This window comes from Notamacropus eugenii, chromosome 7, assembly GCF_028372415.1.
Source record: "Notamacropus eugenii isolate mMacEug1 chromosome 7, mMacEug1.pri_v2, whole genome shotgun sequence".
In the NCBI taxonomy this organism is placed as follows: domain Eukaryota; kingdom Metazoa; phylum Chordata; class Mammalia; order Diprotodontia; family Macropodidae; genus Notamacropus; species Notamacropus eugenii.
Genome location: NC_092878.1, coordinates 141,549,254 through 141,576,281, shown reverse-complemented (window position 1 = coordinate 141,576,281; position 27,028 = coordinate 141,549,254). Strand labels below are relative to the sequence as shown.

The 27,028-nt window shown below is 36.1% G+C and overlaps 1 protein-coding gene across 1 annotated transcript in view; it reads left to right on the top strand.

Moving 5' to 3' along the window:
• The window catches only part of LOC140514950 (probable E3 ubiquitin-protein ligase HERC6), a 56,429-nt gene that overhangs the window by 17,324 nt on the left and 12,077 nt on the right, over positions 1–27,028 (top strand). The window contains exons 7-17 of the mRNA XM_072625466.1: positions 1,426–1,562; positions 2,704–2,777; positions 3,915–4,036; positions 6,970–7,029; positions 8,548–8,638; positions 14,379–14,568; positions 16,692–16,843; positions 20,978–21,094; positions 22,063–22,173; positions 23,828–24,001; positions 26,052–26,195. Of these exons, the coding sequence (XP_072481567.1) occupies positions 1,426–1,562; positions 2,704–2,777; positions 3,915–4,036; positions 6,970–7,029; positions 8,548–8,638; positions 14,379–14,568; positions 16,692–16,843; positions 20,978–21,094; positions 22,063–22,173; positions 23,828–24,001; positions 26,052–26,195 (1,372 nt within the window). The remainder of the gene's footprint in view (positions 1–1,425; positions 1,563–2,703; positions 2,778–3,914; positions 4,037–6,969; positions 7,030–8,547; positions 8,639–14,378; positions 14,569–16,691; positions 16,844–20,977; positions 21,095–22,062; positions 22,174–23,827; positions 24,002–26,051; positions 26,196–27,028) is intronic.

Genomic DNA, 27,028 nt, shown 5'->3' with positions numbered 1-27,028 from the left:
ATTAATTAATAATGAAAACAATAAAGACAGATAAATATTTACAATATTTTAGCTGAGTATTATCATCACCAGAGTTATCTCAAACCTTCACTGTAGCAGTAAATGATTTTACTTCTGAGAACAAAATTCCACAAAATCCAGTTCATGAAATTAAAAGTTCACTACAATACTTTGTAAGAACACTCTTTTTTGTTTTGTATTTGTAAGATAAATGTTAAGCTAGTTCCACCAGTAAAGACAATTGCTCTATCCTCTTTCTTTCTGTCTTTTCCTATTTTCTCTCCAGCACTATCAGGAAAAGAAACTTCAGCTTCTCTTCAGGACTCATTCTATAAATAGTCTCTCCAGACTGTCAGCTAAAATTACTCTGAAAGACACAGTAATAGTATCTGTCGTCTCTTGGGGGAGCCTAATGAAACAGGTGTTAGACTAATGTAATTCCAACTATAAATAGTTGCTAGGTAAAAATAAAATAAAATTTTACAAGACCTAATTCTAAGGGAAAATTTATTCATTATCCACCCGGTTCAGTTTAATATACTACACAACACCTAAAATGCCCTGCATATAGGAGAGCTAATGCAAAAATATTTTGGACTTGATTTCATGGAAACCATAGACAGTAAAAACCTGATAGCTCAGAGATCATTCGTCTTTGAAGTTAATGAGAATAATAAGGTTGGGGACATGTTATTTTTCATCTTTGTATGTCTTGTGCCTAGTTCAGTCCAGTGTATGCTGTAGGAACTTACAAATTGTTTTATCAAATTGAGTTGAATTTGTGTCTTCAATATGTAAGCATTTAATAATATTCATAGACGTCACCGCTCTAAGACTGGAATTTTGAAATGGCACTGATTTGGTGTAGGTGTGTTAGGAACTCTGAAATGCAAGGATACAGGGTGGGTTTGCCTTGAAAGAATCTGACCACTCAAGCCTTCTTTCACTCTAAGTAGTGAGTTTATTATGACATCAGTTGGGTGGGCAAGATTCCTAGTGAGTTTGTGTTTAATGGAGGTGAAGATGATACTTTTATACAGAAAAAGACTGTGAGAAAATTTGGGTGTGATTAGGGAGTGGTAAATAGCCTGGGGGTGATTCATAGATAACAGAGAAGGGGTCTAGATAGAATTAAGAAGAGTCAAAGTAATTAAGTAATCGAGGTGGGCTAGGGTGGGCAAGATGCCTTGGGAGGAGACTCTCACCAATGATCTGGGCTATTGAAATGTAAGGGAAAATTCAGGGACTGGGTTGCTTTCAAAGACATGATCTTTTCTTTTTAGGGATTCAGGTTCCCATGATTCCATCAGCATTGGATACATTACAAAATTATACCTATTACTATATTGCTTAGAAACGTCACATTTCTTCAGAATAAAAAACAGGTAATATAATTTAATTTATAATGTATTATTTCTCCAACAGTTATCACACTCTTGCATATGCTTGCACCGGCCAGGTGGTATCTTTTGGCTGCGGATCTCAAAGACAACTGAACAGCCTTTTGCAACCAGACAGCTCTGAACAGAACTTCAATATTAGCAACCTGATTTCCTCGAGTGGTAAGAAGGAAGATTAGGAATTTTCTGTTCTTTGGTTGAGAAAGAGAGGGATTATTCAGCTTATTCCTTCAAGATCTTGAAAAACTATTTTTGTTTTAGAATTTTAAATTCTGAATTTTGTAAACTTTCTTCTGCAATAATTCCTGTAGTCAACAAATCTGTAGGTTTGAAAGTTTATGTAGATAATTTTTGTTTTTATGTTACCTTCATTTCCAGATATATCCTTCTTCCTTCATCATCTAATTAGCTCTCTCCTTTAACAAAGAACAAAAAATAGAGAAAAAAAGCAGTTCTAGCATATCAGCTCACATTCAGCTTCTGCAATGAAGGGATGGGGGTGCTTTCTCATGTCTCTTCTTTGGAACCAAGTTTGATCATTATGATCATATAGCTTTTGTTTCGTTTTTCATTCTTTCCATTTACACAGATATACTCGTCGAGTATGTCATTTCCTTATTTCTGCTAACTTTGATTTATATATCTTCCTATGCTTTATTTAAAATTAAATTAAATTTAGTTTGTGTTATGTATTAAGCTCTGAACTATCTCCCTCTCTCCTTCTTAGCCCGCCCCCAAACAATGATATCAACCTTGTTTCCAGTTTTTGCTACCATAAAAAGTACACATTTTGTTGTATGGAAGACTTTTGGTCTTTGATCTCCTTGGAGAATATTCCTAACAGTGACATCTCTGAGACAAAGAGCATAAACATGTTAGTCACTTTCGTAGTATAATTCTAGATTGTTTTTTAGACTACTCGGACCAGTCCACGACTCCACAGAGTGTATTTTTATATTTTTATATTTATTTATAAAGTTTAAAATGACACATAATTCAAAGGGAAAGGGCAAAATTTTTAGAATTAGAAGACTGGGATCTGAGTCTTGGCCCTGATTCACTAAGACTGTAATTTTAGACTTAGACATAACTTCTCTGAGTGTCTGTTTCCTCATCTATAACATAGGAAGGTTGCACTAGATGAATTAAAAGGTCCCTTTTAGCTTTAAATCCATTATTCTGTGAAAGTTCATAAATCAAGGGCATAAACATCATCTAATTTACATCAAAGCATACCAGCTTCCTTCATAACATTCCCTTGTTTTCAAGGACACACAAACTCAGTTTTATGTCATTGTTTCAGACTTTACAGATGTTCAAGTGAAAGACATATTTGCTGGAGCAGATGCCAATTTTGTGACCACTATCCAGTCAAAGGTATATGTCTTGTGCTTTCAGATTCATTTGTTAACTCTTTGCTCAGCTTTTCAGGGCAGTATTCAAAGCATTGTTTCATCCTGCTTGATCTGTATTCAAATTTTATTTCTATCTCAAAACATAAAGAAGATTGAACGGATGCTCTGTTAGCATATTTTTAAATTAATTTTTTCACATGGATCTTTAATGTATATTAGTGGATTGGAAAATTCTTAACTTATTTTTGTTCTAAGTTCATGCAACCAAAAATCTAATTTTTTAGTAGAAGAATTTGCCATTACATGGAGGGGATGGGGATGTGAAACTTAAAATATTTACATAGGGAATTTACACTAGATGACACATTTTCAATTTATATGTCTTAGGCTTAGGAGACAGGAGGCATGGTATAATGGTTACAGAACTGGCCTGAGAGTCAACAAAAGCCTAGTTCAAGGCCTATCTCTGATATACTTACTATGTGACCTTGGGCAAGTCACTTAACCCTTCAACACTTCCAGACAATTTTCTAAGACTATGTCTTCCTTACACCACACAGGTGTCAAACAGACAACCTTTAAGAATTGATGCCACCCACAATACTTCTGAATGCTAATGGAACTAGATTAAATGTAATTGGGAAGTAATTTACAAAATAAATAAAAATGTGATAAATTTAAATTTAAAACTTAGTAATCCTACTTATCATTCATGTTTAATTTTCTTTTAAAGACAAATAGTGATTCATCTACACAGAGTGCTTCTTCAGGTATGACATGATTCAGCTAAGTATGTCCTTCTTCAAGGAAGCCTGATTTTGATGTCAGGGCCATGATTAGTAGAGAAATAATGCAGAATTTCCTGCCTCATGACAAAGGTTTTGGAAGATAGTGTAGAATGTTCAGCCAAGAGAGGGTACCTTCAAAAATCATTACTTAAAAAACTTTTTGTTTCCAGGAAGTGATTGAGACATCATTCATTTGGGACATTTGGTTCCATAGTAGCTTAATAAATGCTAAATGATTGACTTACTGGAGATGTCAAAGAAACCACCTCTGGTTGCTTAATAAGGTGGCAGTTGTGCTGATGTCGTATGCAATATCCTGAGTCTTAAAACTCTATTCACGTGTTTTTTCATTTTTTTTCCTCCTCTTGGAGGATATTAGTTTTTCATGTGCCCCTGGAAGAAGTCTACAGCAAATCAGCCAGCTGAACCAAATCATGGTTAAGAAATGGACCACAGTGGAAATTGGAAGTGAAGAATATGCGAATTCACAAAGGTTGTTCTGTACCTTTTTCTTCCCTTTGTACTGCAAGTTTTAAGACTATGCCAAGGGAGTGTACTACCTTAAATGTCATTACTTGAAAGACAGAGAAAGAAAAGAAAGAAGAGAGAAAACTGGTCCTTTATTGTGAATCCCCCCATAGAAAAATAGGCTCATAAATTTTTGATATAAAAGAACCATTACAGATCATTTGGTCTATAGGATCATTGATTTAGAACCTTAGTCATCACCTAATTCAGCTCCCTCATTTTACAGATGAGGAAACTGAGACCCAGACAGATTAAGTGACTTTTCCAAGAGCACACAATCGTAAGATCTGAACCCACATCTTCTGATTCTAAATCAAACGCTTCTTCCACTGAGCCCCTTCTACCCCTTCTCATTTTTTGGATGGGGAAATTGAAGCCCAGGAAGATCCAATGACCTTTCTAAGGTCACAGTCAGTTGGAGATGTTGATATCAATGATGACAATGATAAACAGCAATAATTCATGTAGTGCTTGACAGTCTACAGTTTGCTCATTCAAATGCTGAGATAGAGTGTGTTATAAAATGTTATCCAAATTTTTTAGGAAAGAAAATTGAAGTTCAAAGAGGTGATGAGGATGAGAGAAAGAGATAGAGAGAGAGAGAGAGAGAGAGAGAGAGAGACAGAGACAGAGACAGAGAGAGAGACAGACAGACAGAGACAGAGACAGAGACAGAGAGAGAGAGACAGAGACAGAGACAGAGACAGAGAGAGAGAGAGAGAGAGAGAGAGACAGAGACAGAGAGAGAGACAGAGACAGAGACAGAGAGAGAGAGAGCAAGCGAGCATTGGAAGTCACCTCTAATCCAATACTCTTCTTTTGGACAAGTCAGACCCCTGATTTCATGAATTTTTGCCAGGGCAAGCCAGCACTTGCCCCACCCCCACTCAGCATCTGTCAGAGAAGTGCCTGAGGCACTGAAAGGTTGAGGGGCTTGTTGGGTTGTACATCAAGGATGTTTCAGAGATGGGACTTGAACCCAAGCCTCCGAGGCTACTTTTCTATCTCCTATACCATTCTGTCTTTAACAAAAGGGGTGGAAAATTTAGGATATTAGAAAAATAATATGCCCACTTAAGAAAAAAATAGTACAAAATACAAAAAAATTCTAGATAATGAAAAGAAGACCCAGGAAAAGAAAATTACTTGCCCCAAATCACATAGTAAGTTAATAAGACTGGTCCTTCTTCTATCGCTCTCTTTCCTAAACATGTATTGGACTATTGGATAATTCAGGGTACTGAAGAAGAGTCTTCTCTAGGTGGATGGTCTTATCAAGGACTCTGTAGTAATTTGCCATACAGCCACTGTGTTCCAGAACATCTCTGGGAAAGGGAAACCATGCCTTTCTCCTTTTCCATACCAATTGACTTTCAAGCGAAGACATCACCCTGCTGATGTAATTGGTCCTCTTCAAGAATGATGGATGAATAACAAAAAACAACAATAAATAAGCTGATCTTTAGCTGTTAAGATTTCACTCTCCAAGAATCATTGAGGGTGTCCCCAACAACCAGCCACTAAGGGGAACACCTAGGATCTCTCTTGATATAGAGAGATTAGTGTAGACCAACATTTTTATTTTCATAGGAGTAACGTAATTTCACAGCCTATATGGTTCTTCTTTCTTTTCCTTTGGAAATGTTAGGTTTTATTGGAGGACTGTATTTTACCTAAAGAATTTATTTTTTGTACTTTTGAAATACCTGAAGTCTCTGCCTCCTTCCCTTTTGTCTTCTCAAATTAGACACTTACCTGTCTTTTCAAAAATGTTAGTTGGTTTCATCTGGTTGGAAAATCCTGATTTTTTTTCTTCTTTAAATCATATCATCAGGAAACTCCAAATACAGGAAAATGACTAATGAAGTTATTATAACTGTGTCCAAGCCTTTATTACCTTGAGACCGACCCTGATGTTTAGTGGACACTACAATTATTAGTGGTGGTTGTGGTGTGAACAATCGATCAATCTAGGTAGGGAACAAGCACTGTAATATAATTATGGAGGTAACCTGGGCAATTTCATTCCTCAACCACCTTCACTGACCCTCTTTGGTGTTTGTATGTGTTCATAGAGTTTTATAGCAGTTTCTTCTCTGAATTTCTACAGGACGTTTTAGTAGGGTACATGTTACTTGAATAAAATCAATTTAAAAACAAGTGCTAGGTGATGCAGTAGACAAAGCATTAACTCTGAATTCAGAAGGACCTGAGTTCAAATTAAGACTCAGACACTTACTAGCTGTGTGACCCTGGGCAAGTCACTGAACCCCCATTGCCTACAAACAAACAAACCAAAAACAAATACTAGGAGGCATTGTGGTACAGCGTAAAGCACAATACCTCTCAATATAGACTCAGTGTTCAAGTCAGCCTAACTCTGTGACCTTGGGCAAATTACTTCACCTTTCTGGACCTTGGTTTCTTCATCTATAAAAGATGGAGGTAAACTAAATGACCTCTAAAGTTCTTTATGACACTAAATATGTGATCTGATAAGGAAGAAATTTAATAATTTTTCCTGTAAAATTTAATTTTTGTTTTTTGACATTTTATATTTACACTCTAGGTTTATACATTATTTTTGGTTGAGAGGAGTATATCTCTTATATAAAGTAAGATATATTTGTACATGTTAAAAATAAATTCTTCTTGGACAACTCCAAAATCAACCTTCACTTATGCTATTAAGTTAGACTTCACATACACACACACACACACACACACACACATACACATATGTATGCATACATATGTGTATATCGTTGCCTGTTGCCCACAACATTGAAAAGTTGTGAGTAATTTGTACTATAATTGATCACAAAAACAGGAACTCTGAAGAAATATGTTTTATAGTTTGTTTTGTTTTAATTAACCTTTGTGTCCTTCCTCATGTAGGGAAATTCATGAGATATTTTCATCTCCTGCTTGTCTGACTGCCAGTTTTTTGAAAAAAAGGTAATGTTCCAGATGATATTTAATTTCATTAAATAGAATAATAGCTAGCATTTATAAGTGCTCTAAGATTTGTAAAGCACTTTATACATATCATCACACTTAAGCTTCACTACAGCTGTGGGAGATAGATATTATTACTACCCCCATCTAACAGATGAGGAGGCTCAGGCAGACAGAGTTAAAGTGACTTATTTAAGGTCACACAGCTAGTAAGTATCTAAGGCAAGATTTGAACTCAGGTCTTCCTAACTCCATGTCTAGTCTATTCACTGAACCACATGGCTATCCAAGGAAGGATACTATTTTCTTTTTTACCTACTGTGATATAGGTACAAAGATGCCTACAACAAATGCTTGTTGATGGATAGATTAAGAACATTCAGGAGGATTTCTAAAGATTAACTGTTATTGATATATTCAACGCCATCCTAAATAAATTACCAAAAGATATTTTACTGAATTAGATAAAATTATGACAAAATTCACTTGGAAGAAAAAAAAAGTCAAGACTATCGAAGGCAATAATGAAAAAACGTAAAAGAAGTAAGTTTAGCAGTATCAAATCTAAAACTATATTATAAGGCAGTAATTTTCAAAACTACCTGGTACTGGCTAAAAAATAGAAAGATAGGTCAATGGAAGAGAGTAGACATACAATTTACAGCAACATGTAAATATAGTAACCTTGTATTTGACAAATGTAAAGACTTGAAATTTGGGGATAAGAGTTCATTATTTGGTAAAAAAAAAATTGTTGGGAAACCTGGAAAGCAAGATGGCAGAAACTGGGCATAGGCCAATGTCTTACACAATTTACCAAGAAAAGGTCAAAATTATTACACAACCCAGTTACAAAGAGAGATACTAGAAGAAAATTTGAAGAACATGGAACATATTACTTATCAGACTTATGGATAGGTGAACAATTTATGAATAAACAAGAGATAGATAGCAGAGTTTCACATGACTTTTGAAAAGAGTTCACTTTGAAATATATGAGCAAAACGTCTGGCATAAAAATGTCAAATGAGCTGTCAGATCAAAAAACATTTTCCAGTAAATGCCTTACTATGTGCAAGGCTCTCCGTTGCTATAAATACAAACAAGCCAGGTAATCTATGTCCTCAAAGAATTTATTCTAGGATGGGGGAGTAGTATTCAAAGAACTAGAAGGAGGTGTGTCTGGAGAGGCAGGGATGAAGTAGACATTCATCAACCAAGTGTGGAAATAGACTGGAAGTAGTATGGAGTCCTGGTTCCAGGAAAGATAAGGAGAAAGCTTAGTGAAGTCCAAGGTTGTGGGATATGGGGCTGGGGGCAGATGAGGGTGGTACCTGAGGTCTAGACAGTATTATATGGAAATGGCTAGAAACTAAGATGGAAGGCTGCAAGCTTTAGAAGAAACATTGCATCTGGAAACCCGACCCCTCATTTCTATATAGACATAACCTGGTGAAGCAGTACATTGTATTTGGATGTGTCTCTGGTTCATCTACGAAATGATTTTTTTTTTCAAAGAACTGATGATGCTGTTCCAATTAATGTTGATCTACAAATGGCAAGAGCTGTCTTTGAGGAATTAATGGAGAAAGACTGGATTATAAACAAGGTAATAATCTATATTTTGCTATACAAGGCATTCTATAGGTGTACTTCTTTGTAAAATATGCTGATATAGAATAGATATTTAATTATAGGCATTTCACATTAATTCATTTTTAATACAGAAGACTTTGTTAGCTGGGGAAGATTTCTTAAGATCCTACTACTTTTTCTTCCTGCCTACTTAAAATGGAGTATTCAAAACTCTCCTTCCAAGATCTAACCCTAACATTGGTATATTAAACTCCTAAATGACATTTTTCTAAATCTAAAGAAATCTAAAGGAAAGACTGGTAGCCCAGACTATGGTTTGAATCTCAGATCTTCCACTAACTACTCATGTGACCTTCAGCAAATCACTTCCCTAGACTGAGCCTCAGTTTTTAAAAACTCCATATAAGGAGAGAAAAGACACTATTTAATAGTTATTATTAAATAACAATATTATATGAAGGCAAATAGCATATTTTATGTCATAGTTTTCCATAATTTCAGAAATGCTTCCCTTTTTTTATAATAGTTTGTAACTCTATAAAATAGCTTTTTGGTAGTTTGATTAGTACGGCACTGAATAAATAAATTAATTTAGGTAGAATTGTCATTTTTATTATATTGGTTTAGTCCACTCATGAGCAATGGATATTTTTCCAGTTGTTTAGATGTGACTTTTTATATGTGACAAGTATTTTGTAATTGTGCTCATATAGTTTCTGGGTATGTCTTGGCAGGTACACTCTCAAGTATTTTATATTATCTAGTTATTTTAAATGGAATTTCTCTATCTCTTGCTACTGGACTTTGTTGGTAATATATAGAAATGCTTCTTTTTTATGTGGATTTATTTTATATCCTGCAACTTTGCTAAAAGTTGTCAGTTATTCCAAGTAGATTTTTAGTTTTTTCTCTAAGATTCTCTAAATATACCATCATATCACCTGCAAAGAGTGACAGTTTTGTTTCCTCATTGGAGGTGAGAAGTCAAAAATTAGCAAGAAAAATGTTTTTTTTTAAATGAGGGAAGATGACTTTTCTGTTCACTATGACCCTGCGGTGATAAGGAATCTGAGTCTTCTGCATGAACCTTGGCCTGGGACTGATAGATCAGTATGAAGAAGATTTATATATATGAAACTATATGTTGGTAGAGACAAGAGCACCAATTCTTTTCATGTTTTCTAAACATTTTTTAAAATTCTAGACAATACAAAAAAAAGAGCATTTCCATAGATGTAGCACACAAAAAGAGAATTTGAAATTCCATTTCATACTCTTTGCTTTCAAAACAAGTATATGACATGTTTCACACATTATTTTTAAAACTCTCCTGTTTGTCTGTACTTTTGAATTTCCTTCTGTTCATTTTTAAATGATCCTTTTATATTATTTGTATAACTGTTGTTAATGCCTCCTCCTCTATTCTCTTTCTGTCCCTCTCATTAAAGTAGAGAAGGAAAGGAAGTGAAAAAAGTCACTGTCACATTAGCACAGCAAAGCAATAGCAAAATAATCCCAAGTCTTATAGGTGGTGGCTATGGATATAACACTGGGGCCTGGAGCCAGGAAGACCTGAGTTCAAATCTAGTCTCAGGTGCTTTCTAGCTCTGTGGCCCTAAGTCGCTCAACCTGTCTGCCTCAGTTTCCTCAATTATAAAGTAGGTATGATAATAAGAATAGCACCTACCTCATAAGATTATTGTGTTGATCAAAGGAGATAATGTTTGTAAAATGCTTGATGCATAAATGTTTGTTCCCTTGACCAAAAATATATGTTTTTGTACCTTGCATCCATCACTCCTCTGTCAGGAGATAGATAACATGTTTCATCACAAATTCTTTAGAAACATGATTGGTGATTGCTTTGATCAGAGTTCTTAAGTCTTTAAAATGTTGCTATCCCTATATAAATAGTGTTTCTGGTTCTGGTTCTTCAGTGTTAGTTCATACTAACCAGGATTCCCTGAAATTGCTGCATCATTTCTTATGCCTCAATAATATTCCATTATATTCTTATATCGCAATGTGTTCAGTCATTCCCCTGGCATCTAAGAGACAATCCGAGGCACTGTCTTAGATTCTAGTTCTTTTGTTTCTTCACACACACACACACACACACACACACACACACACACACACACACACACACATAATCACACACACCCTTCTTCACCAGAACTATTCCCTCCCCTGTATCTGAATTCTTAACCCATCCATTTTCCATCCCTCTACTCTCCTGTTGATTCTGAATAGAAATTCTTCAGTGAACTTTGTGTGTTCGTACTCAACCCTCCTTTGTTCATTTTAGATGACTAAAGTTCATCTGACAACAACTCCTTCACTATATCTTCATCCATGTTTTATACTCTTTCCACACACCCCAATCAGAAATAGCAATTTCAGTCTCCTTCTTCCTCTTTTCTACATTACTCTATACTTCTACATATACTCTATACTTCCTTTTCTTTTCTACAAACCCTCGGGACAGAACCAACCTATTCCACCCCCATCTCTGTTTTCTCTATTTAATTCTTACAATGACCTTTAAAGATAAAAAGGTTCTGAAGTGATTCGTTTTCCTCTCCCCATTAGAATGTTAGCACTATATCGTTGCATGGCCCCTTCCAATTGTTCAAATAAATTTTTAGGTTCCTCTGGATTCTTGTGTTTGTATTTCAAATTTCAAAATTCCTACTTGAATGTTCTATATTCCGTTAAAAATCCAGTTTTTGGTAGGATTATACTCAGCTTTGTCATGTGTGAAGGAATAGGAACCACAATAATTTCTCATCATCTTGATGAGCTGACAGTGTAGAAATAAATCCCCCAACCATCTGCTGATGTAATGGCGGAAAATAAGGAGAAGTAAAATATAATAAAATACGTGACTGGACTTGTAACAAGTATTTCTTGTCCCTTCATAAGAGCCATTTTCAGGTGAGTGTCTAAGTAGTTACCTCATCCTCACAGTTTTGTACAAAAGAACCTCTTTCACAACTGTAAAAGTGTTTGGTCAGCTCCCCTTGTCTCCTGCCCTTGAACAGGGAATATCTTCTTATTATAATTATAAACTCTGCCAGTGGCATGGAAAACATTCTCCCAGAACTCCCCCTTATCTCCTTGGGTTGATTCCTCATCTCTCTACCTGCCCCTCTCCTGTGAAAGGTGTTATTTATCTATCCTAAGCTGCTGTGGAATGCTGCTTATTGGCTGTGTCATCTAAATGTGACTGAAATTACAAACACTAAATTTGTACTGTAGGAAGTTGAAACTGCTAACAGTAGTTTCATTCATTTGCTTTCAGTTTGGTTTCCTATCTTTGATTCATAGTCATCAAACACCTGTTAATAGATACATATTTCTCATTCCTCTCAGTTGAGAGAATCCCCCAATGGCCGGATAAGGTACTCTTGATTATAAACCTATCTCTTTTGCCTTTTGGAAGACTATATTCTAAGATTTTCTCTCATTTGAAAAAATAGAGGGGATCATGTCTTATGTGATCCCAACTCTAGTTCCTTGGTACTTGAACTAATTCTTTTTGGATGCTTATATGTACTTCATTTTTAGAGTGGGAAGTCTGGACTTTGACTATGATATTCCAGGGATTTTTCCTATTGAGGTTCCTTGCAGGAGGTGATTGATGGATACTTTCTATCTTTATTGTGTCATTTATAATTTCTTGAAGTATAGTGTTCAAACTTTTTTATCATAGTTTTGAGGGAGTCTAATGATTCTTAAATTTTCCCTCTTCAGCTCTTTTCCAAGTAAGTTGTTTTGATACTAGATACTTTACAGTTTCTTCGATTTTTTCAATCTTTTGATTTTTGTTCTAATATATTTTTTGCTACCTCATGTAGTAATTGACTTTGGTTTATAACAGTGATCAGGGAGTCCACTTATCGACTGCTTCATTTTTTTCTAGGTATTAATATAGTTTTTGTGGAAAATTCATTTTTTCTTTGAGTCTCTGCTGGCAATTGTTATGAAGTGGCTCCTCTTTTAGGGTATCTGTAATAATTTTTGATATTTGTTGGTGTTTGATTTACTCATCTCTCCAGTTTTAGTTTCTGAATTAGGGCTTTATGTCAAAGGCCTACTTTGCTCTCTTGGTGTGCTTTTGTGTGGGTGGTCTAGCCTTCATGGTCTTCACTTAGGTTTCCTGGATTTTGTTTTGTTTTTGGTTGATCTCAATTTCCCAAGATTTGTTTTATTTTTAGTTGATCTCAATTTCCCAAGATTAAGTCTCACTCTGGATTTTGGAGGTTCCCTGCTTCTTCAGGGCATTCTCTGGCATCTCAGAGTAGAATTCTAAGGATCTCTGAGCTGAAGAGCCTGGGTTGTCCCAGGCTGAGCACAGTGGCACTGCACTGGTCAGTATCATGCTGTTTGCTGCCTGTTGCCTTTTCTGGGACTCCTACATCCCTCACCCTCGGATTTTCTCAGGGAAACCTGCCACTGTTGCTTTCTTTCCAGACACAGAACATGGAAGGCTCCATACATTCCATCCATGATTATACTAGTTCTCCATTGGCTAGGGGGTTCCATTTTCCAATTTCCTGTGAGCTTCTGGCTGATCTTTTGTGCATTTATGAGGTAGAAGAAATCATTCATCGTAATTTTTCACTGGATTTCTTGATCATTATTCTCTCTGGTACAAACTTCACAGTTTTGCTGCTGTAGGTATGTGGGAATGAGGCAGTCTGCTTTCCCTTCAGGTGGCCATTTGGACAGGAAGTCCAGATGCCTGCTTTCAGAGTTATAATATCACAATACTTTATGTTGATATCTGAGCACAAGAGATGCTATGAGAAATCATGGATTCATATTTTTTTAAAGAAAAAATAATATTCTTTTTTTAAAAATTTGGATTCCTGTTATTTTGTCCATTTAGGGAGCTCCTAGGAAAAGAAATTCCTTCCACACACATGCAAATAGCAGCTCCTCTGTGATTTCTAGTCTTTGATATTTGCCTGAGCACTGCTAGGTTAAGTGATTTGCCCCAGGGGTCACACATCCAGTGTATGTCTGAGGCAGAACTTGACTCCAGGTATACCTGCTTAATCCCAGTTCTATACCCATTATGCACACTACCTCTCTTTATTCATAAATAGAATAGAACAGTTTTTTCTTTTGTATTCAGAAAAAGTATTTCTTTGAAAATTACACTGATAGTGGGGTCAAGAATGGGGGGCCAAACTGAAAGCAAAGAAATGTATTAGCATTCTAAGGAAACTGTTAGCAGTTTCAAGTGCATAAAGAATTACTCCCCAGTAATTTTGAATTCATAGTTTACTTTGTGTGACTTTGATTCTTGTTGCTTAAGTTTTCTCTGTTTCAAACATTCCACCTTGTTAAATGGGAAACATAATTGCCATTAAGAATATACGATAAACTGTGGGTTCGCTAGGTGGCGTAGTAGAGCACCAGCTCTGGAATCAGAAGGACCTGAGTTCAAATGTGACGTCAGACACTTACTAGCTATGTGATCCAGGGCAAGTTACCTAACCCTGGTTCCCGCCAAGTTGTTTTTTTTTTTTTAAGAGTATATAGTAATGCTTAGATAAACTGTTTGAGCATTTGATTCCACAAAGATTAAGGTTTTTGTTTTGTTTTGTTTTACCAGTGTGGTACATTTTAATAGCATTGAAGATGAGACCTTTATATGAGTCTTCGGGCCCATGCCATTGTCATTAACTGTTTTTTTAGTAAAAATTGTTATTTGATTTTTTTCAATATGTTTTTGACTACAGATAACTACATGTCTCAGATATATTATGCTCTCGTGCCTTCCACATGCTTCTCCCCATCAGGAAGCATTATCAATTTTCCTCCTACTGCCAGAATGTCCTTTAATGCATTTACCTGAGAACTGGAAATCTCTAGTGGTCCCATTCGCAAAAGCTGTTTGTGAAATGAAGGACCAGTCTTCAGAAGTCCTGGGTAAGATCAACTGTATTTAGTATGATTTATCTTCAAGTTTTCCATAAATAAATATTCTTATTAGCCTAGACTTTAATATCGTGTTCTACTCATGATAAAGAATACAATTAATTTAACTTTACTGGTCTTTAAAATAATAAATTAAAACAAGAATTATAGGGGAATGTAACTGTCAATGAATTTTGTTAGCTCATGAAATTTTGTTTTTAATTTCAGTGGGATTTAGTCAGCGAAAGCTATGTCATAGGTAGGCTAAATTCAGCAAATCTTTATTGACCATCTATTGGGTGTCAGTCACTGGATGATACATACAGGATGATTATAGCATAAGTTAGGATGGGATAAGTACCTACCAGGAAGTAAAAATAAAGTGCTTTGGGGAGGGAGGGTAACTTAAAGTTATTGACTATCAAGGAAGGTTTCCGGAAGAGGCTAGGATTATATTATCTGTCTTGAGACAAGGGTAGGATTTGGATAAGGCAGCTGCATTATAAGCAGAAAGAGGAGAGGAAAGTGCCTGCAACAACACTAAAAATTCAAAAGAGAGGATTAAAACAAAAGATATTATGAATGAATCATCAGAGGGACTTGTTAATTGAATGGATGTGGGTTGTAAAAGAGAGAGATCAAAGATGTATTTGAATCTGTGTAACAAAGGAAGTAGTAGGTACCATTAATAATCTTAGATCAATGATCTTGGACAAGCATGAAAATACTTGCATGAAATACTGATGAGCAAATGAGCAGAATCTGGAGAACACTGTGTACAATACCAGCAACAGTTTTAAGAAAGACTTTGAACAAATGAGTCATTTTGACTATTACAAGTATTCAAATTAACTACAACGGACATATGAAGGAAGATGCTATCAGCATCCACTGAAAGAACCGATAAATAGAAGTATGCATAAAATGGTTTTACATATGTGTATGTGTGTATAATCATAGCCATCTCTAGAATGAGAAGTGGGGAGAGAAGAAAAAAGGGAAATAAAAGAAATTTACATGATCACTTTATATGTTTAAAAAGAATAACAAGTTGTACATAATAAACTTAAGGTTCCATGTTCAATCTTTTTTATTATATACTATGTTACAGAAATGCTTGTTTTACTTCATACAATAAAATTGAAATAAATTTTCAAATATACTAGCTGATACTAATTATAAAGTACTTCATGTGCAATTGTATCATTTGGTCCCCATATCAGTCCTATGACGTAGGTTTCCCCAGGTTTTACTATCCTTCTTTTGTAAGTGAAGAAACTTTGATTCAGAAAATTTAGGGGTTTTTAAAGGTTAAACAGCTAGTAAATGTAGAAGGTAGAATTCAAACCCAGATCTCTCTTGATTCCAAGTCCAGTGCTCTTCCATAGCATCACATTCAAAGAAATAAGGAAATCAGGAAGAAGAGATGATTTGGAAGGGATGACGATGAGTTTAGTTGGATAGGTGAAGTATGAGATGTTAGTAGGACACTGTAGAGACTGGAAGATGTTGAGGTTTGAAATAAACCTTTGGGAAGTTATCCATGTATTTCCTGGAGAGTTGAGGCTGTGACAGGAAAACAGATTATGGTGAGATAGATTGTAGAGAAAATAGAGAAGATTAGAGGAAAGAGTCCTGAGGAAAACATTCATTTATGAAATAAGCAGCTTATGAAGGAGCAGAGTAGCTAGTAATAGAGAACTAGACGGATGTCATAGACCAAAAGAAGAAGAGAAGGTGGGGAGATGATAAGCTTGGTGTAGTGGCCAGAGCTCTGGACCCACAGTCGAGAAGATGTCAGTTTGAATCTTACCACCAGACACTTCCTAGCTGTGTGAGCCTGGGCAAATCTCAACCCCAGTTGTGTAAAGTTAGGATAATAATAGTAACACAGGGTTTTTGGAGAATCAAAACAGAGAGCATATAAAATACTGCATATATCTTAAAGTGCTATATAAATGCCTGATGTATGTATATAAGCACATTTATATAAATGTATATGTGTGTATATGTACACATATATGTGTATATATATATGTGTATGTATGTGTATATATATATGTGTATATATATATATATATATATATATATATATATATATATATATATATATATATACACTTTATATTCTTCAGAGAAATGTTGGGAATCATTGGAAAAATCCTCTTTTAACTCATTGATTAAGATGCTCCAACAAACTATCTGCCTTCAAATGAAGTATTGGAATAGTTCTGAGTACCATTGTAATATCAAAGCTCTCCTTGGAACGCTGAAAAAGCTTCACAGGGTAAGTAAGGTAAACTCTAAGAAAACTGGAATAAGATTGGGGGAAGAAGGTGAACACATCCAGTATTCTATGGTTAACAAACTCTCCTTTATTCTTTTCCCAATTCCTGTTTTTCAGAGTTGCAAGCAGCCTAGGCAAAAACTCTCTTCCCTGGATCCACTCCCCATTTTCTTATACCCATGCACCTCAGCCCTGCCTGTCCTAAGAACTAAATCAGTTCTGAACATTCCTTCCATTGCGCTTTCTGTATGGCTGACAAATTCCCCTTCCTCCTAGACTTTTTCTCCTTATGCTCTGTCCATCTTCTTACATTTACACAAGCCTGTTTTTATCGTACAGTCATTCAGTTGTGTCCGACTCTTTGTGACCCCATGACCATAGTATGCCAGGCCCTTTTATCCTCCACTATCTCTCAAAGTCTGTCCAGTTAATGTTCATTGTTTCAAAGAAGCCCAAGACATAAAGCACTTTCCCTGGCCATCTTTTTCAGTGTGACAATGGACTGATCCTGACCCAGCACTAAAAGCTGATACTCAGTCCTCCTTAGGTTCCTGGGTGAGCCTGACCGCTAAAGAGTGGAGTAAGGTTCTTTTTCACACATTTCCCATCTCAGAGGCCCTGGGAAAATGACTTAAAGCTTAGGTTTTTAAACAAAAATGTCTAAGGTCTCACAAAAAAGTGGGATTAGAAGTATTTGATATACGGTATAGAACAAGTTAAGGACAGCACAACAGTCATAAGTTCTCATTGACAAAGACTTAAAATATGATCCATTACCCTATAACCCTTATTATATACTCCTGGGAGGTTGACACTTAAAACATTAAAAGAGTGAGAGTGTTCAATATGCATTTCACCTTCCCCTCCCTTAAGGCTCATGTCTTCTGGACAGCCAGGCCAAAATTTAGTATCCTTCTCAATGTCACGCTGGAGAAAGGAAAAAGCAAATGAGAATGAAAATTGTCTTTCCTTTTAAAGTCTACAGAGTGAGCAGCTCTTCCTGGCTTAGTAGCCAAACTCTCTGACCCAGGCCTCAAGTTGCCAATAAGGGAAGTGCTTTATCCTTGCAAACAATGAGCAAAGAACCATGTGGATGATTCACTGGAAATTGTTAGAGGGCCTTAGCTTCTCCCCCCAAAGGCCCATGCCCACATATGTTCAATGAAGTGTATACCACTACCCCAGTACTGCATGTACCTTTTGTCACACCGGGTCAGAAGGAAGGGAAAGAGACCTCTATGTTCTTCATCCACTTCCAGATCCTTCCTCTGACACCGCCACTCAGAAACCTTCTGTTGCAAGCAGTTTTTTCTTCAGATCTCTTTCTTAGGGATGCTGAGTGAGGCAGTGATTGGCTAAGATCAAAGGTTTAAATTTAAAGTTGGAATGTATGACACTTGTCTTACTCAAAGTCTTGAAATAGGATCTGTGAGAACTCCTTATCCTAATATTCTCAAAACAAAGGGGCTCACATTCCTATTCAAGGGAGGTCAGTGGTGTGAGGAGTGGTGATAGAGGTCCTTTAGGGTCTACCATATGGCACATTCTTCCTTAAGAGAGGGTAGAGGGTAAGAACATATAGGGTAAGAACAGGGAAGTTACTGGAGGGTTATGACTTTGTGTAGACCAATCTGCCTCCCCCATCCCAGGCCCCTTTGTTTTCCCTCAAAGTTCTGGACTTGTTAAATTTTTCCATTGGATCAGACATCAGGATCAGGCTAATATATAATATAATATATAAAATATAAATGGAGAGATACTCAGCAGAAAGGAGCCATTTCAGGAAAAATCTAGAGAATTTGAAGAAGTATCAGTATGGCTACTAAAGTCTCCAAGTATGAGGGCAGGACTAGAACGGAGAAAATGACTGTAAGCCTTGCTAAACCCTTTGAGAAAGGATGGAGAGGGGTAGCTAGTAGACACAGTGGATAGAGGACCCACCCTGGCTTCAGGAGGACCTGAATTCAAATTCAACTTCAAACACTTACTAGATATATTACCCTGGGCAAGTCACTTAACCCTGATTACCAAAAAAAGGAGAGAGAGAGGAAGGACAGAGAATTATTGGCAAGGTTACCACCATTCTCCCTGTAGCAAAGGCTCACAACCTTTAGTGCCATTCTCAATTCCTCATTCTCTCACACACTCTCTTATATTCCGTCTGTTGCCAAATACCGTCTACACTTCCCACATCTCACACTACTGCGATAGCCTTCTGGTTATCTCCTTGCCTCAAATCTCTCCCCACTCCAGTCCATTCAGCGATGAAACTGATTGTCCTACTAATATGGAAATGTTTTACATATATAATCTATGCCAAATTGCTTGCCATTTCAGAGAGGGAGTAAGGAAGGGAGGGAGGCAAAAAATTTGGAACTCAAAATTTTATATAAAATGTTAAAAATATTTTTACATGTAATTGGAAAAAATACTATTATAAATTAGTTGCCCTAAAACAGAGGTCTGAGTATATCATCCCCTACTAAATAAACTCCAGTGGCTCCTTACTACTTCCATATATAAAATCCTCTGTTTGACTTTAAAAACCCTTTACAATCTGTCCCCTTTCTCCTTTTAAGCTTCTTGTACTTTACCTACTTCCACTTTGTCTATGATGCAATTTCCTTGCTGGTTCCTGCACATCTCCCAACTCTCCCACACTAGAGAAACATCGGTATATTCATTGGAGTCCTCAAGCATGAGGGCAGAAGTGGAATAGAGAGAAAGATTATAAACCAAGTGCTAAACTCCTTGAGAAAGGATGGAGAATGATCCATCTCCCAACTCCATACCTTTGGACCAATTGTGCCCTATTCCTTGGTTTCTCTCCCTCTTTGTCCCTCCCTCCTGACTTTCCTGGTTTCCTTCAAGTCTCAGTTATTATCCCATCTTTTTCAAGAAACCTATTCCAGTTTCTCTTAATGTTAGTCCCTTTCCTCTAAGGTTACTCCCAATTTATCCTGTATATGTTTTGTTGGCATGTCTGTTTCCGTTTTGTCACCTCTATTAGGTGTTGGTTTTTCCTTTTTGTTTGTATTTCCAGTGCTTAGCAGAATGCCTGGTACATACTAAGTGTTCATTACATTCTTACTTATTTGATTTAGAGCTATAAGCAATGCGTTCAAATCTGAACTCTATCATAATTAAGTTCTTTGCATCTCGGTTTCCTCATTTATAAAACTAGGTGGGTTATAATATTTATATGCATATAAATATTATAAAGGGTGAGTGCCTTTAAGATATCTTTAGGCTCTATACTTATGATACTTTGACCTCTGTGCTCCTCTGATTTAGAGAAGGGGAGAAAGACCTAACCAAAGGGCAGTTGCATTATTTATCCTTCATCCTCTTCCATTATTGAATTTATACCAGGTACTGGAATTCTTGGTTATAATTCTGACTAGAATGCTAGTCCATATTGGAGTCCTACCAAAAAGTGATCTAGAAATTATATCTGGTAGTTTTAGACTTCATTATGGTAAATAAAATAAAAATAATTTAAAACTCCACTGTGGAATTTGCACCACACAGATCTGAGTGGCAGTATGGTGCCACAGAAAGAGTATTGGATTTGAAGCCAAAGGATTTGAATTCGAATTCTGAGAATCACTTGAGGACTACAAGGTGAACTTGGACACCTCTTTTTAAACCTCTGATTTTCAGTTTCCTCATCTGAAAAAATGAGAGAACTAGACGACCTCTAAGTTCTCTTCAGGTCTGCATCTATGATCCAGAGAAATACGTATAAGTGAACAGAAAACTACAGGAAACTAGTCTGAATCCACACTTCCAGGATTTGACCCAGAAAGTGCCTATAAGTGCTATAGGCTAGGAGGAGTGTGCACAGCTGAAAGTCAGAAAGGCTCATGTGTTGGTTAATTTCTCTGAATTGGATTTTTCCCCCCTCTTTAAATCTTTGTTATAGGAGATGAGTAACTGATTGGGGAAGGGAGAAGGACTAAATAAATAGGATGAAGGAACAAAAGGCATCAATGAAAACATGCTGAAATTAAAAAATAAACCCAATTGGTTGGCTCTTCTTTAGCCTGATTATTTAAGTAATATCCATAAAAAACTAGATTGTATTTTTTATTGATATAAAAGTACACTCATAGGAAATATGTTTTGCTTAAGGTAAATAAGAAGGCTAACTATAAAGTTCCAGAGAGTACATTCTACATCCATGAACTCTGCAATTGGATTGATTTTTATCAAGAACAAAGAAAATGGGATTATTGGAAAAATTCTCCTGTGAGTATGTCATGTCCAGTGTAACATTTCCTTTAGCCCACCTTTCCAGTTCATACTTAGTGGTCAGGTCTTCTGGGTGAATGACTACCATAGTTCACATTACTCTTTTGCATCTGAATTATAACTATAATTATTCTATTCCACAATTCAATTCTTGGCTTTCATAAGCCTAGGTTGAAACATTGCTTGGGGTCATTATTGAATCGATAAATGTAATGTACATTGAAATGACTCATTTTGTGTGCCTTTTATATACTTTCTCAGAAATATTGTCTATCTTCTAACAAATACTTGCATGTTTTACTCCTACTCAGAATAGGGATTCTTAACCATTTTTGTGTCATAAACTTCTTTAAACTTCCAACGAAGCCTCTAAACTTCTCAGAATGTTTTTTTTTATTTTTGTTTATTTTTAATTTATGGGATAAAACAAACATTTTCACAACGTAGCATTATTAAAAATGATTGCCCATGAAAATGCAAATCTATTAGTACAACTTGCTTTTTCTTTTACATATATAATAAAGTTATCATGTAAATTTCTATTTCCCTCCTTTTTATTCCTCTCCCCTTTACCTAGAGATGGCTACCATTAGACACAAAAAGGGATGTGTATGTGTATACACACATATACATATATATGTATATATAAATATAAAATTATTCTATACATCTATTTATCAGTTCTTTCTCTGGATGCAAATAGCATCCTTCCTCTTATGTCTTTTATAATTAATTTTAATATAATTAATTTTAAATGTATACAATATATTACCTAGGATTACAAAGTAAGCCAATTACATTAAAATATAGTATAAAACAAATGCATTGCCCTGGGTTAAGAGCGCTTGACTTAGAAAACAGCCCCAAAAGACTTAGGGGAGAGACTTAAGATAGTATGATAATGGAGTGGGACTTCTCTGTTTTTTCAGATGCTCATAAATACTGTAATTTCTCTTTAATTATAGGAATCTTCAGATGAAGCCAATAGTCCTGTCATATTTGCACGCTTTCCTTTTGTCTTTGATCTGCTTTCCAAAATGAAAATGTTGAAAGCAAATTTAGTTTTCAATAGAGAGGTATGTATACCCATTCTCTTCACTATTGTCACCAAAAGTATTTCCTAAATGTCAGCTATTCATGCCAGTGTTCTAATTTGGATAGATAATTATAGAATATTCAGAGAATGAATCTTAAGTTTATATGTTAAAAAAGACAAGCTAGACTAATTACTACTCAAGAGAAAATAGCATAAGACTGATGTAAACACAATTCATATTATTGCACATGGGTTTTCCTCCCATGTGGAAGAACCAGTGCATTCCTTAGGATTAACAAATGTGAGGTAAAAATAAAGTCAAGTTGATTTTTTTTGAAGAAGTGATAGGTATGTCTCCTATCACAGGTGTGTTTGAGAGTTGAATCTTTAAAGGGACTTGCGAATTTCCTCTAGAACCCTTTTACCTGGGACATCCTGATCACTACAATACATTGGTGCTTCCTGCTGTACTACTGCATTCCATCCTGGGGCTTTCTCAGGGCAACTATCTGCTCTTGCCATGTCAGGACATAGAACCTTACAAGCTATGTGTGTTTGTCCTTTGTTGCCGAAGAAGACCAGAGAAATGATGACATGACTTACACTTGACTTTGTTTTGAGTGAGGGAGGGCTGTGCAGGTCACCAGCCTCACTTCTCCTCCAGAACCATCTGAAGCCAGTGACCAGATATTCATCAGCATACCTGAAGATGACCCAGGACAAGCTATATGTCTCCCCTTGATAGTCATACTGGTATTTGCTTTGTTGAGGGGCCCCCTTTCCAGTTTTCCATGGGTTTCTGGCTGACCCTTTGTGAATTTCTGGGATGGATGATGTGGTTTCTCATTGGATTTTTTGATCATTATTTAATCTGGTGTGAACATGAGGATTTTGCTGGAGTAGGAATGGGGAAGCTGGGCAAACTACCAGTCCAAATAAGCTTTTAGAATGGTGTTGATGCCTGGGAAGAAAAAACTGCACTAGCTTGCATAGGGCAGGGCCTTAAGATATTACTCTTACTGTACCTTCAAACCAAATTATATGTCTAGTAGCATGAAGTCTAGAAAACCTCTCTTAACAGAAAATAATTCACTTCTTTACCTTTTGGTATTTTTGTTGCAACAAGGGAATTTATGGAAGAAAAATCAGCAATATAGAAATAGAAGGTTCTTTTGGTGGGTCACTTACATACTGAGCTTACAACCAAATTTTCATAAAGACAAACTAGAAGTTTTTAGAATCTTAGGATATTTTGCAAATAACTAAAAATAATTACCAGGCACTTGAGTACCCAGAATTTACCTTGATAATCTTGTTTATTAACACCAAAGGGCCCAAGATAACCCTTAGACAGCCACCAGAGTACAATGATCTCAAATTTCTACCACTTTTTCCCTGTGCCTTTTTGATACTCAACAATGAATACAAAATAATGTTTCATCTTACTTTCTCTTAAATGATTGAGAACAGAGTACCTATGACCATAATAAATGTAAAATACAAAATCAAAGATTTAGAGATGAAAGGGACTTTTGAGTCCATCTAGTCTGGCCCCTTATTTTACAGTTCAGGAAACTGAGGCACAGGGAAGATAAGTGACTTGCCAATAAATTAAACCAATTCATTACGGTTTTGAAGCCTCACTGACAGTTGTAATTGATAAAATGAAGAGAAATATCTGTTTTTATCACTAGGGTAAACCACCTTCAACTGAATTTCATCACTTAGTAAATTTGAGGCTATACCACGACCTTGGATTTGCCATGGAAAGTGGACTTCATCTCACAGTCAGACGGAGTCATCTGGTTGAAGATGCCCTTAATCAATTAAACCAAGTTGCGGACAACGACCTTAAGAGGGAATTAGTGGTAAAGTGTTCCTTCTCACCAGGGGTTCTGCTGGTGGAAAATATCCAGATAGAGTGGTTTATCTTGGCATTCTCAGAAACCATGTCTACCCATCATTTTTTCCCTTGTAGATTTTCAATCTAGTTTTCCTGGTTCCATATTGCTCTCAGAGTTTCAGGTGACTATGACTAAGTGTGCTTATTTAAGATACCCTAGTAAGGGTATCCTAATAAGAATGAAAGGAAATGACAATTTGTCCCATTTTTATCCTGAGAGCAAAGTCTGGTTTTAGTCTTTTACCTCATGATCTGCTTGGACCTGGCATAGTCCTGAATGAGTCATAACATAGATTATTACCAAAATTATACATCAGGATTGGGCAAGATGGAGAGGATTCCTTTTTTTCTAAGACAGACCCTGAGCTTGTTTTGTACAGCAAATAGTTTTAGTACTATAGGCTGAAATGATTGCTTTCTCCTTATTCTGAATATAACTATAGGAGTGACAATTGTTTATAAAGCCTCAAAGCAATTTGACCCTAGCTACTTTAGGAGTAGTATCCTTACCACCTTGTGTTCTTGTAATATGAAAGCCAGTGAAGAACAATCATGACAACATCCATAAATCAATCAACAAGCACTGATTAAACATATATTATACTATAGTTCCCATTAATTCTCTAATCTTCAATCTTCTCTATCTTCCTAATCTTCCATTCTTTCCCTAGGGCCCTCACAGACCCCCTAGGAGGAGTCCCTGCTGCCTGTAAACACACCAATACTTACCCCTCATCCTTAAAAAATACCCTCAGCTGGTCTTACTATGACCACTAATTATCCTAGTATACCACTGATCCAACACATTCAGATACACTTTCCCTTGACCCAACATAGTGATGTCATTTTGATCCTCTTCCAGAAGAAAGGACAACAACTAACCAATCCTGCTCCCCTGCTTCTAGAGGTTCCTTGCACATCTCGCAGCTGAGTACCTTTTTTCTAGTACTTCCCCCAAGCCTGGAATGCTCCCTCTCTTTACGTTCACCTTCCAGATCTAGCTCAAATCCTACCTCAAGTACATACCCCTCTAAAATTGCTTTTCAGGATTCCTTTCCAGAATTTAGATGAATATAGTTAGTTGTATGTTGTCTCTCCCATTAGAATAGAACCTTTGAATGGGCAGAAACCATATTTCTACCTTTGTATCTCCAGATATTAACAATTAATAAATGCTTCTTGATGGGTTGAATGAAAAGATGACTGATATGACAAACACTATGCTAGATAATGGGGGTTAAAAGGCAAAACTAAATACTCCCTGCCTTCAAGGAGCTTACATCCTATAAAGTAAGATACATATGTAGAGATAATATTCCCCAAGTTTATGAGAAAAAGAAAGAAGAGTATTTTCCATGGAAGATATTATTTTGTGGAATCATCTGCCCATTCTAATTTATTAGAAACCTAATCTACTCAACTACAGACAGAATATCAAACATAACTTTTGAGATATATTATTGGATTATGCAGCTACAGGTTTTATGAATTCTTATTTAACATTATATTTGTACCTTAATTTATTAAAATTGAAAAGTAAATTAATCAAAGTGTAAAATTTATTTAGCACTCTATGGCACTCTATTTTTAAGTATAGTAATAAGAGTGATTTCTATTTGAGAGTACACAATCTATTGGAAAATTTAAATTCAGGGATCCTTCTATAATGTCCCTTTCACTTGGGAAAACATGGATCAAGATGATGTTGTTACTTTCATAATGAAGAGATTTGTTTGGTAGCATTATTTCCTGGTCATCATTAACAGCTGATATAGAGATGCAACAGGTGAAGTTGGAGTATCATAAAAAACAAGATATATCCTGTAATAATGCACTTTTCCAATTCTCTGCTTCATTTGTCTTATTTGATCTTGTTCAAGTTAAGTGAATACTTAATTACACAAGAGTAGCCATTCATTTACATTAAGATTTGATGTGCTGGATGCTAAACAAACTGCAAGAGGCACAAGCCATTTATGACCTTGAAGGCATGTCTAATCATTTTCTTTCGTTAGATCTCAATACAGGGAGAAACTCATCCTGAATGTGGAGGAATCAGGAAAGAATTTTTCCATTTTCTGTTTAAGGAGATGATCCAACCAGAATATGAAATGTTTATATATTCTGAAAATTCTTCCCTAATGTGGTTTCCGACCAAGGTGAGCCTTAATTTCTTTGTTACTGGGGTTTCAGGAAAGCATTGAACCCATAAATCATATTATTTAATGTTAATTCACACTAATATCTAGCTGTCCTGACTTGCAAGCCAGTTCTATTGCTGCTTATTAGATAGACAGACAGACAGACAGACAGACAGACAGACAGATAGATAGATAGATAGATAGATATACATATACACACATTTGTGTGTGTGTGTGTGTGTGTATGTGCGTGTGTGTGTGGAAAGAGAGGGGAGAGGGAGGGAAGAAGGAAAGGAGAGAGAAAGAGGGAGACAGAGTGAAAAAGAGAGAGAGACTGTGTGTATGAGGGAGAGAGAGAGAGAGAGAGAGAGAGAGAGAGCACTAAACATTACTCTTTTGGTCTAATTGCTGCAGAAACTGAGGGAGAGATTGGCCAGATTGAGAGTCCCTTTCTGTCTTCCTACTTTTTTCTTCTACTCTTCCCAAAACAAATAGTAGCAATCCACTCATCTGACCCATAGTTTTCTTTCTAAACACTGTCCTATCTTGTGAACACAATGACCTTTGGTATAAAGCTAACCTGACATATGTCGCAAGTTCCTCAGATTGTGCAACCAAATCTTTTCTCTTTGTCCTTGGGGTTATCCCAATGACAGAACTGAAATGAAGCCAGTTTACTTCCTCCTCCACAACATATCCTTTCAAATACTTGAAGATAGCAATCATGTTCTATCCTGCTCCTCTACCTTCAAGTCTTGCTTTCTCCAGGCCAAATGTGAAGTTTCTTGAACTAATCTTCACAAAACATGACCTTGAGGCCCTTCACCATCCTCATGGACCTCTTGTAGACA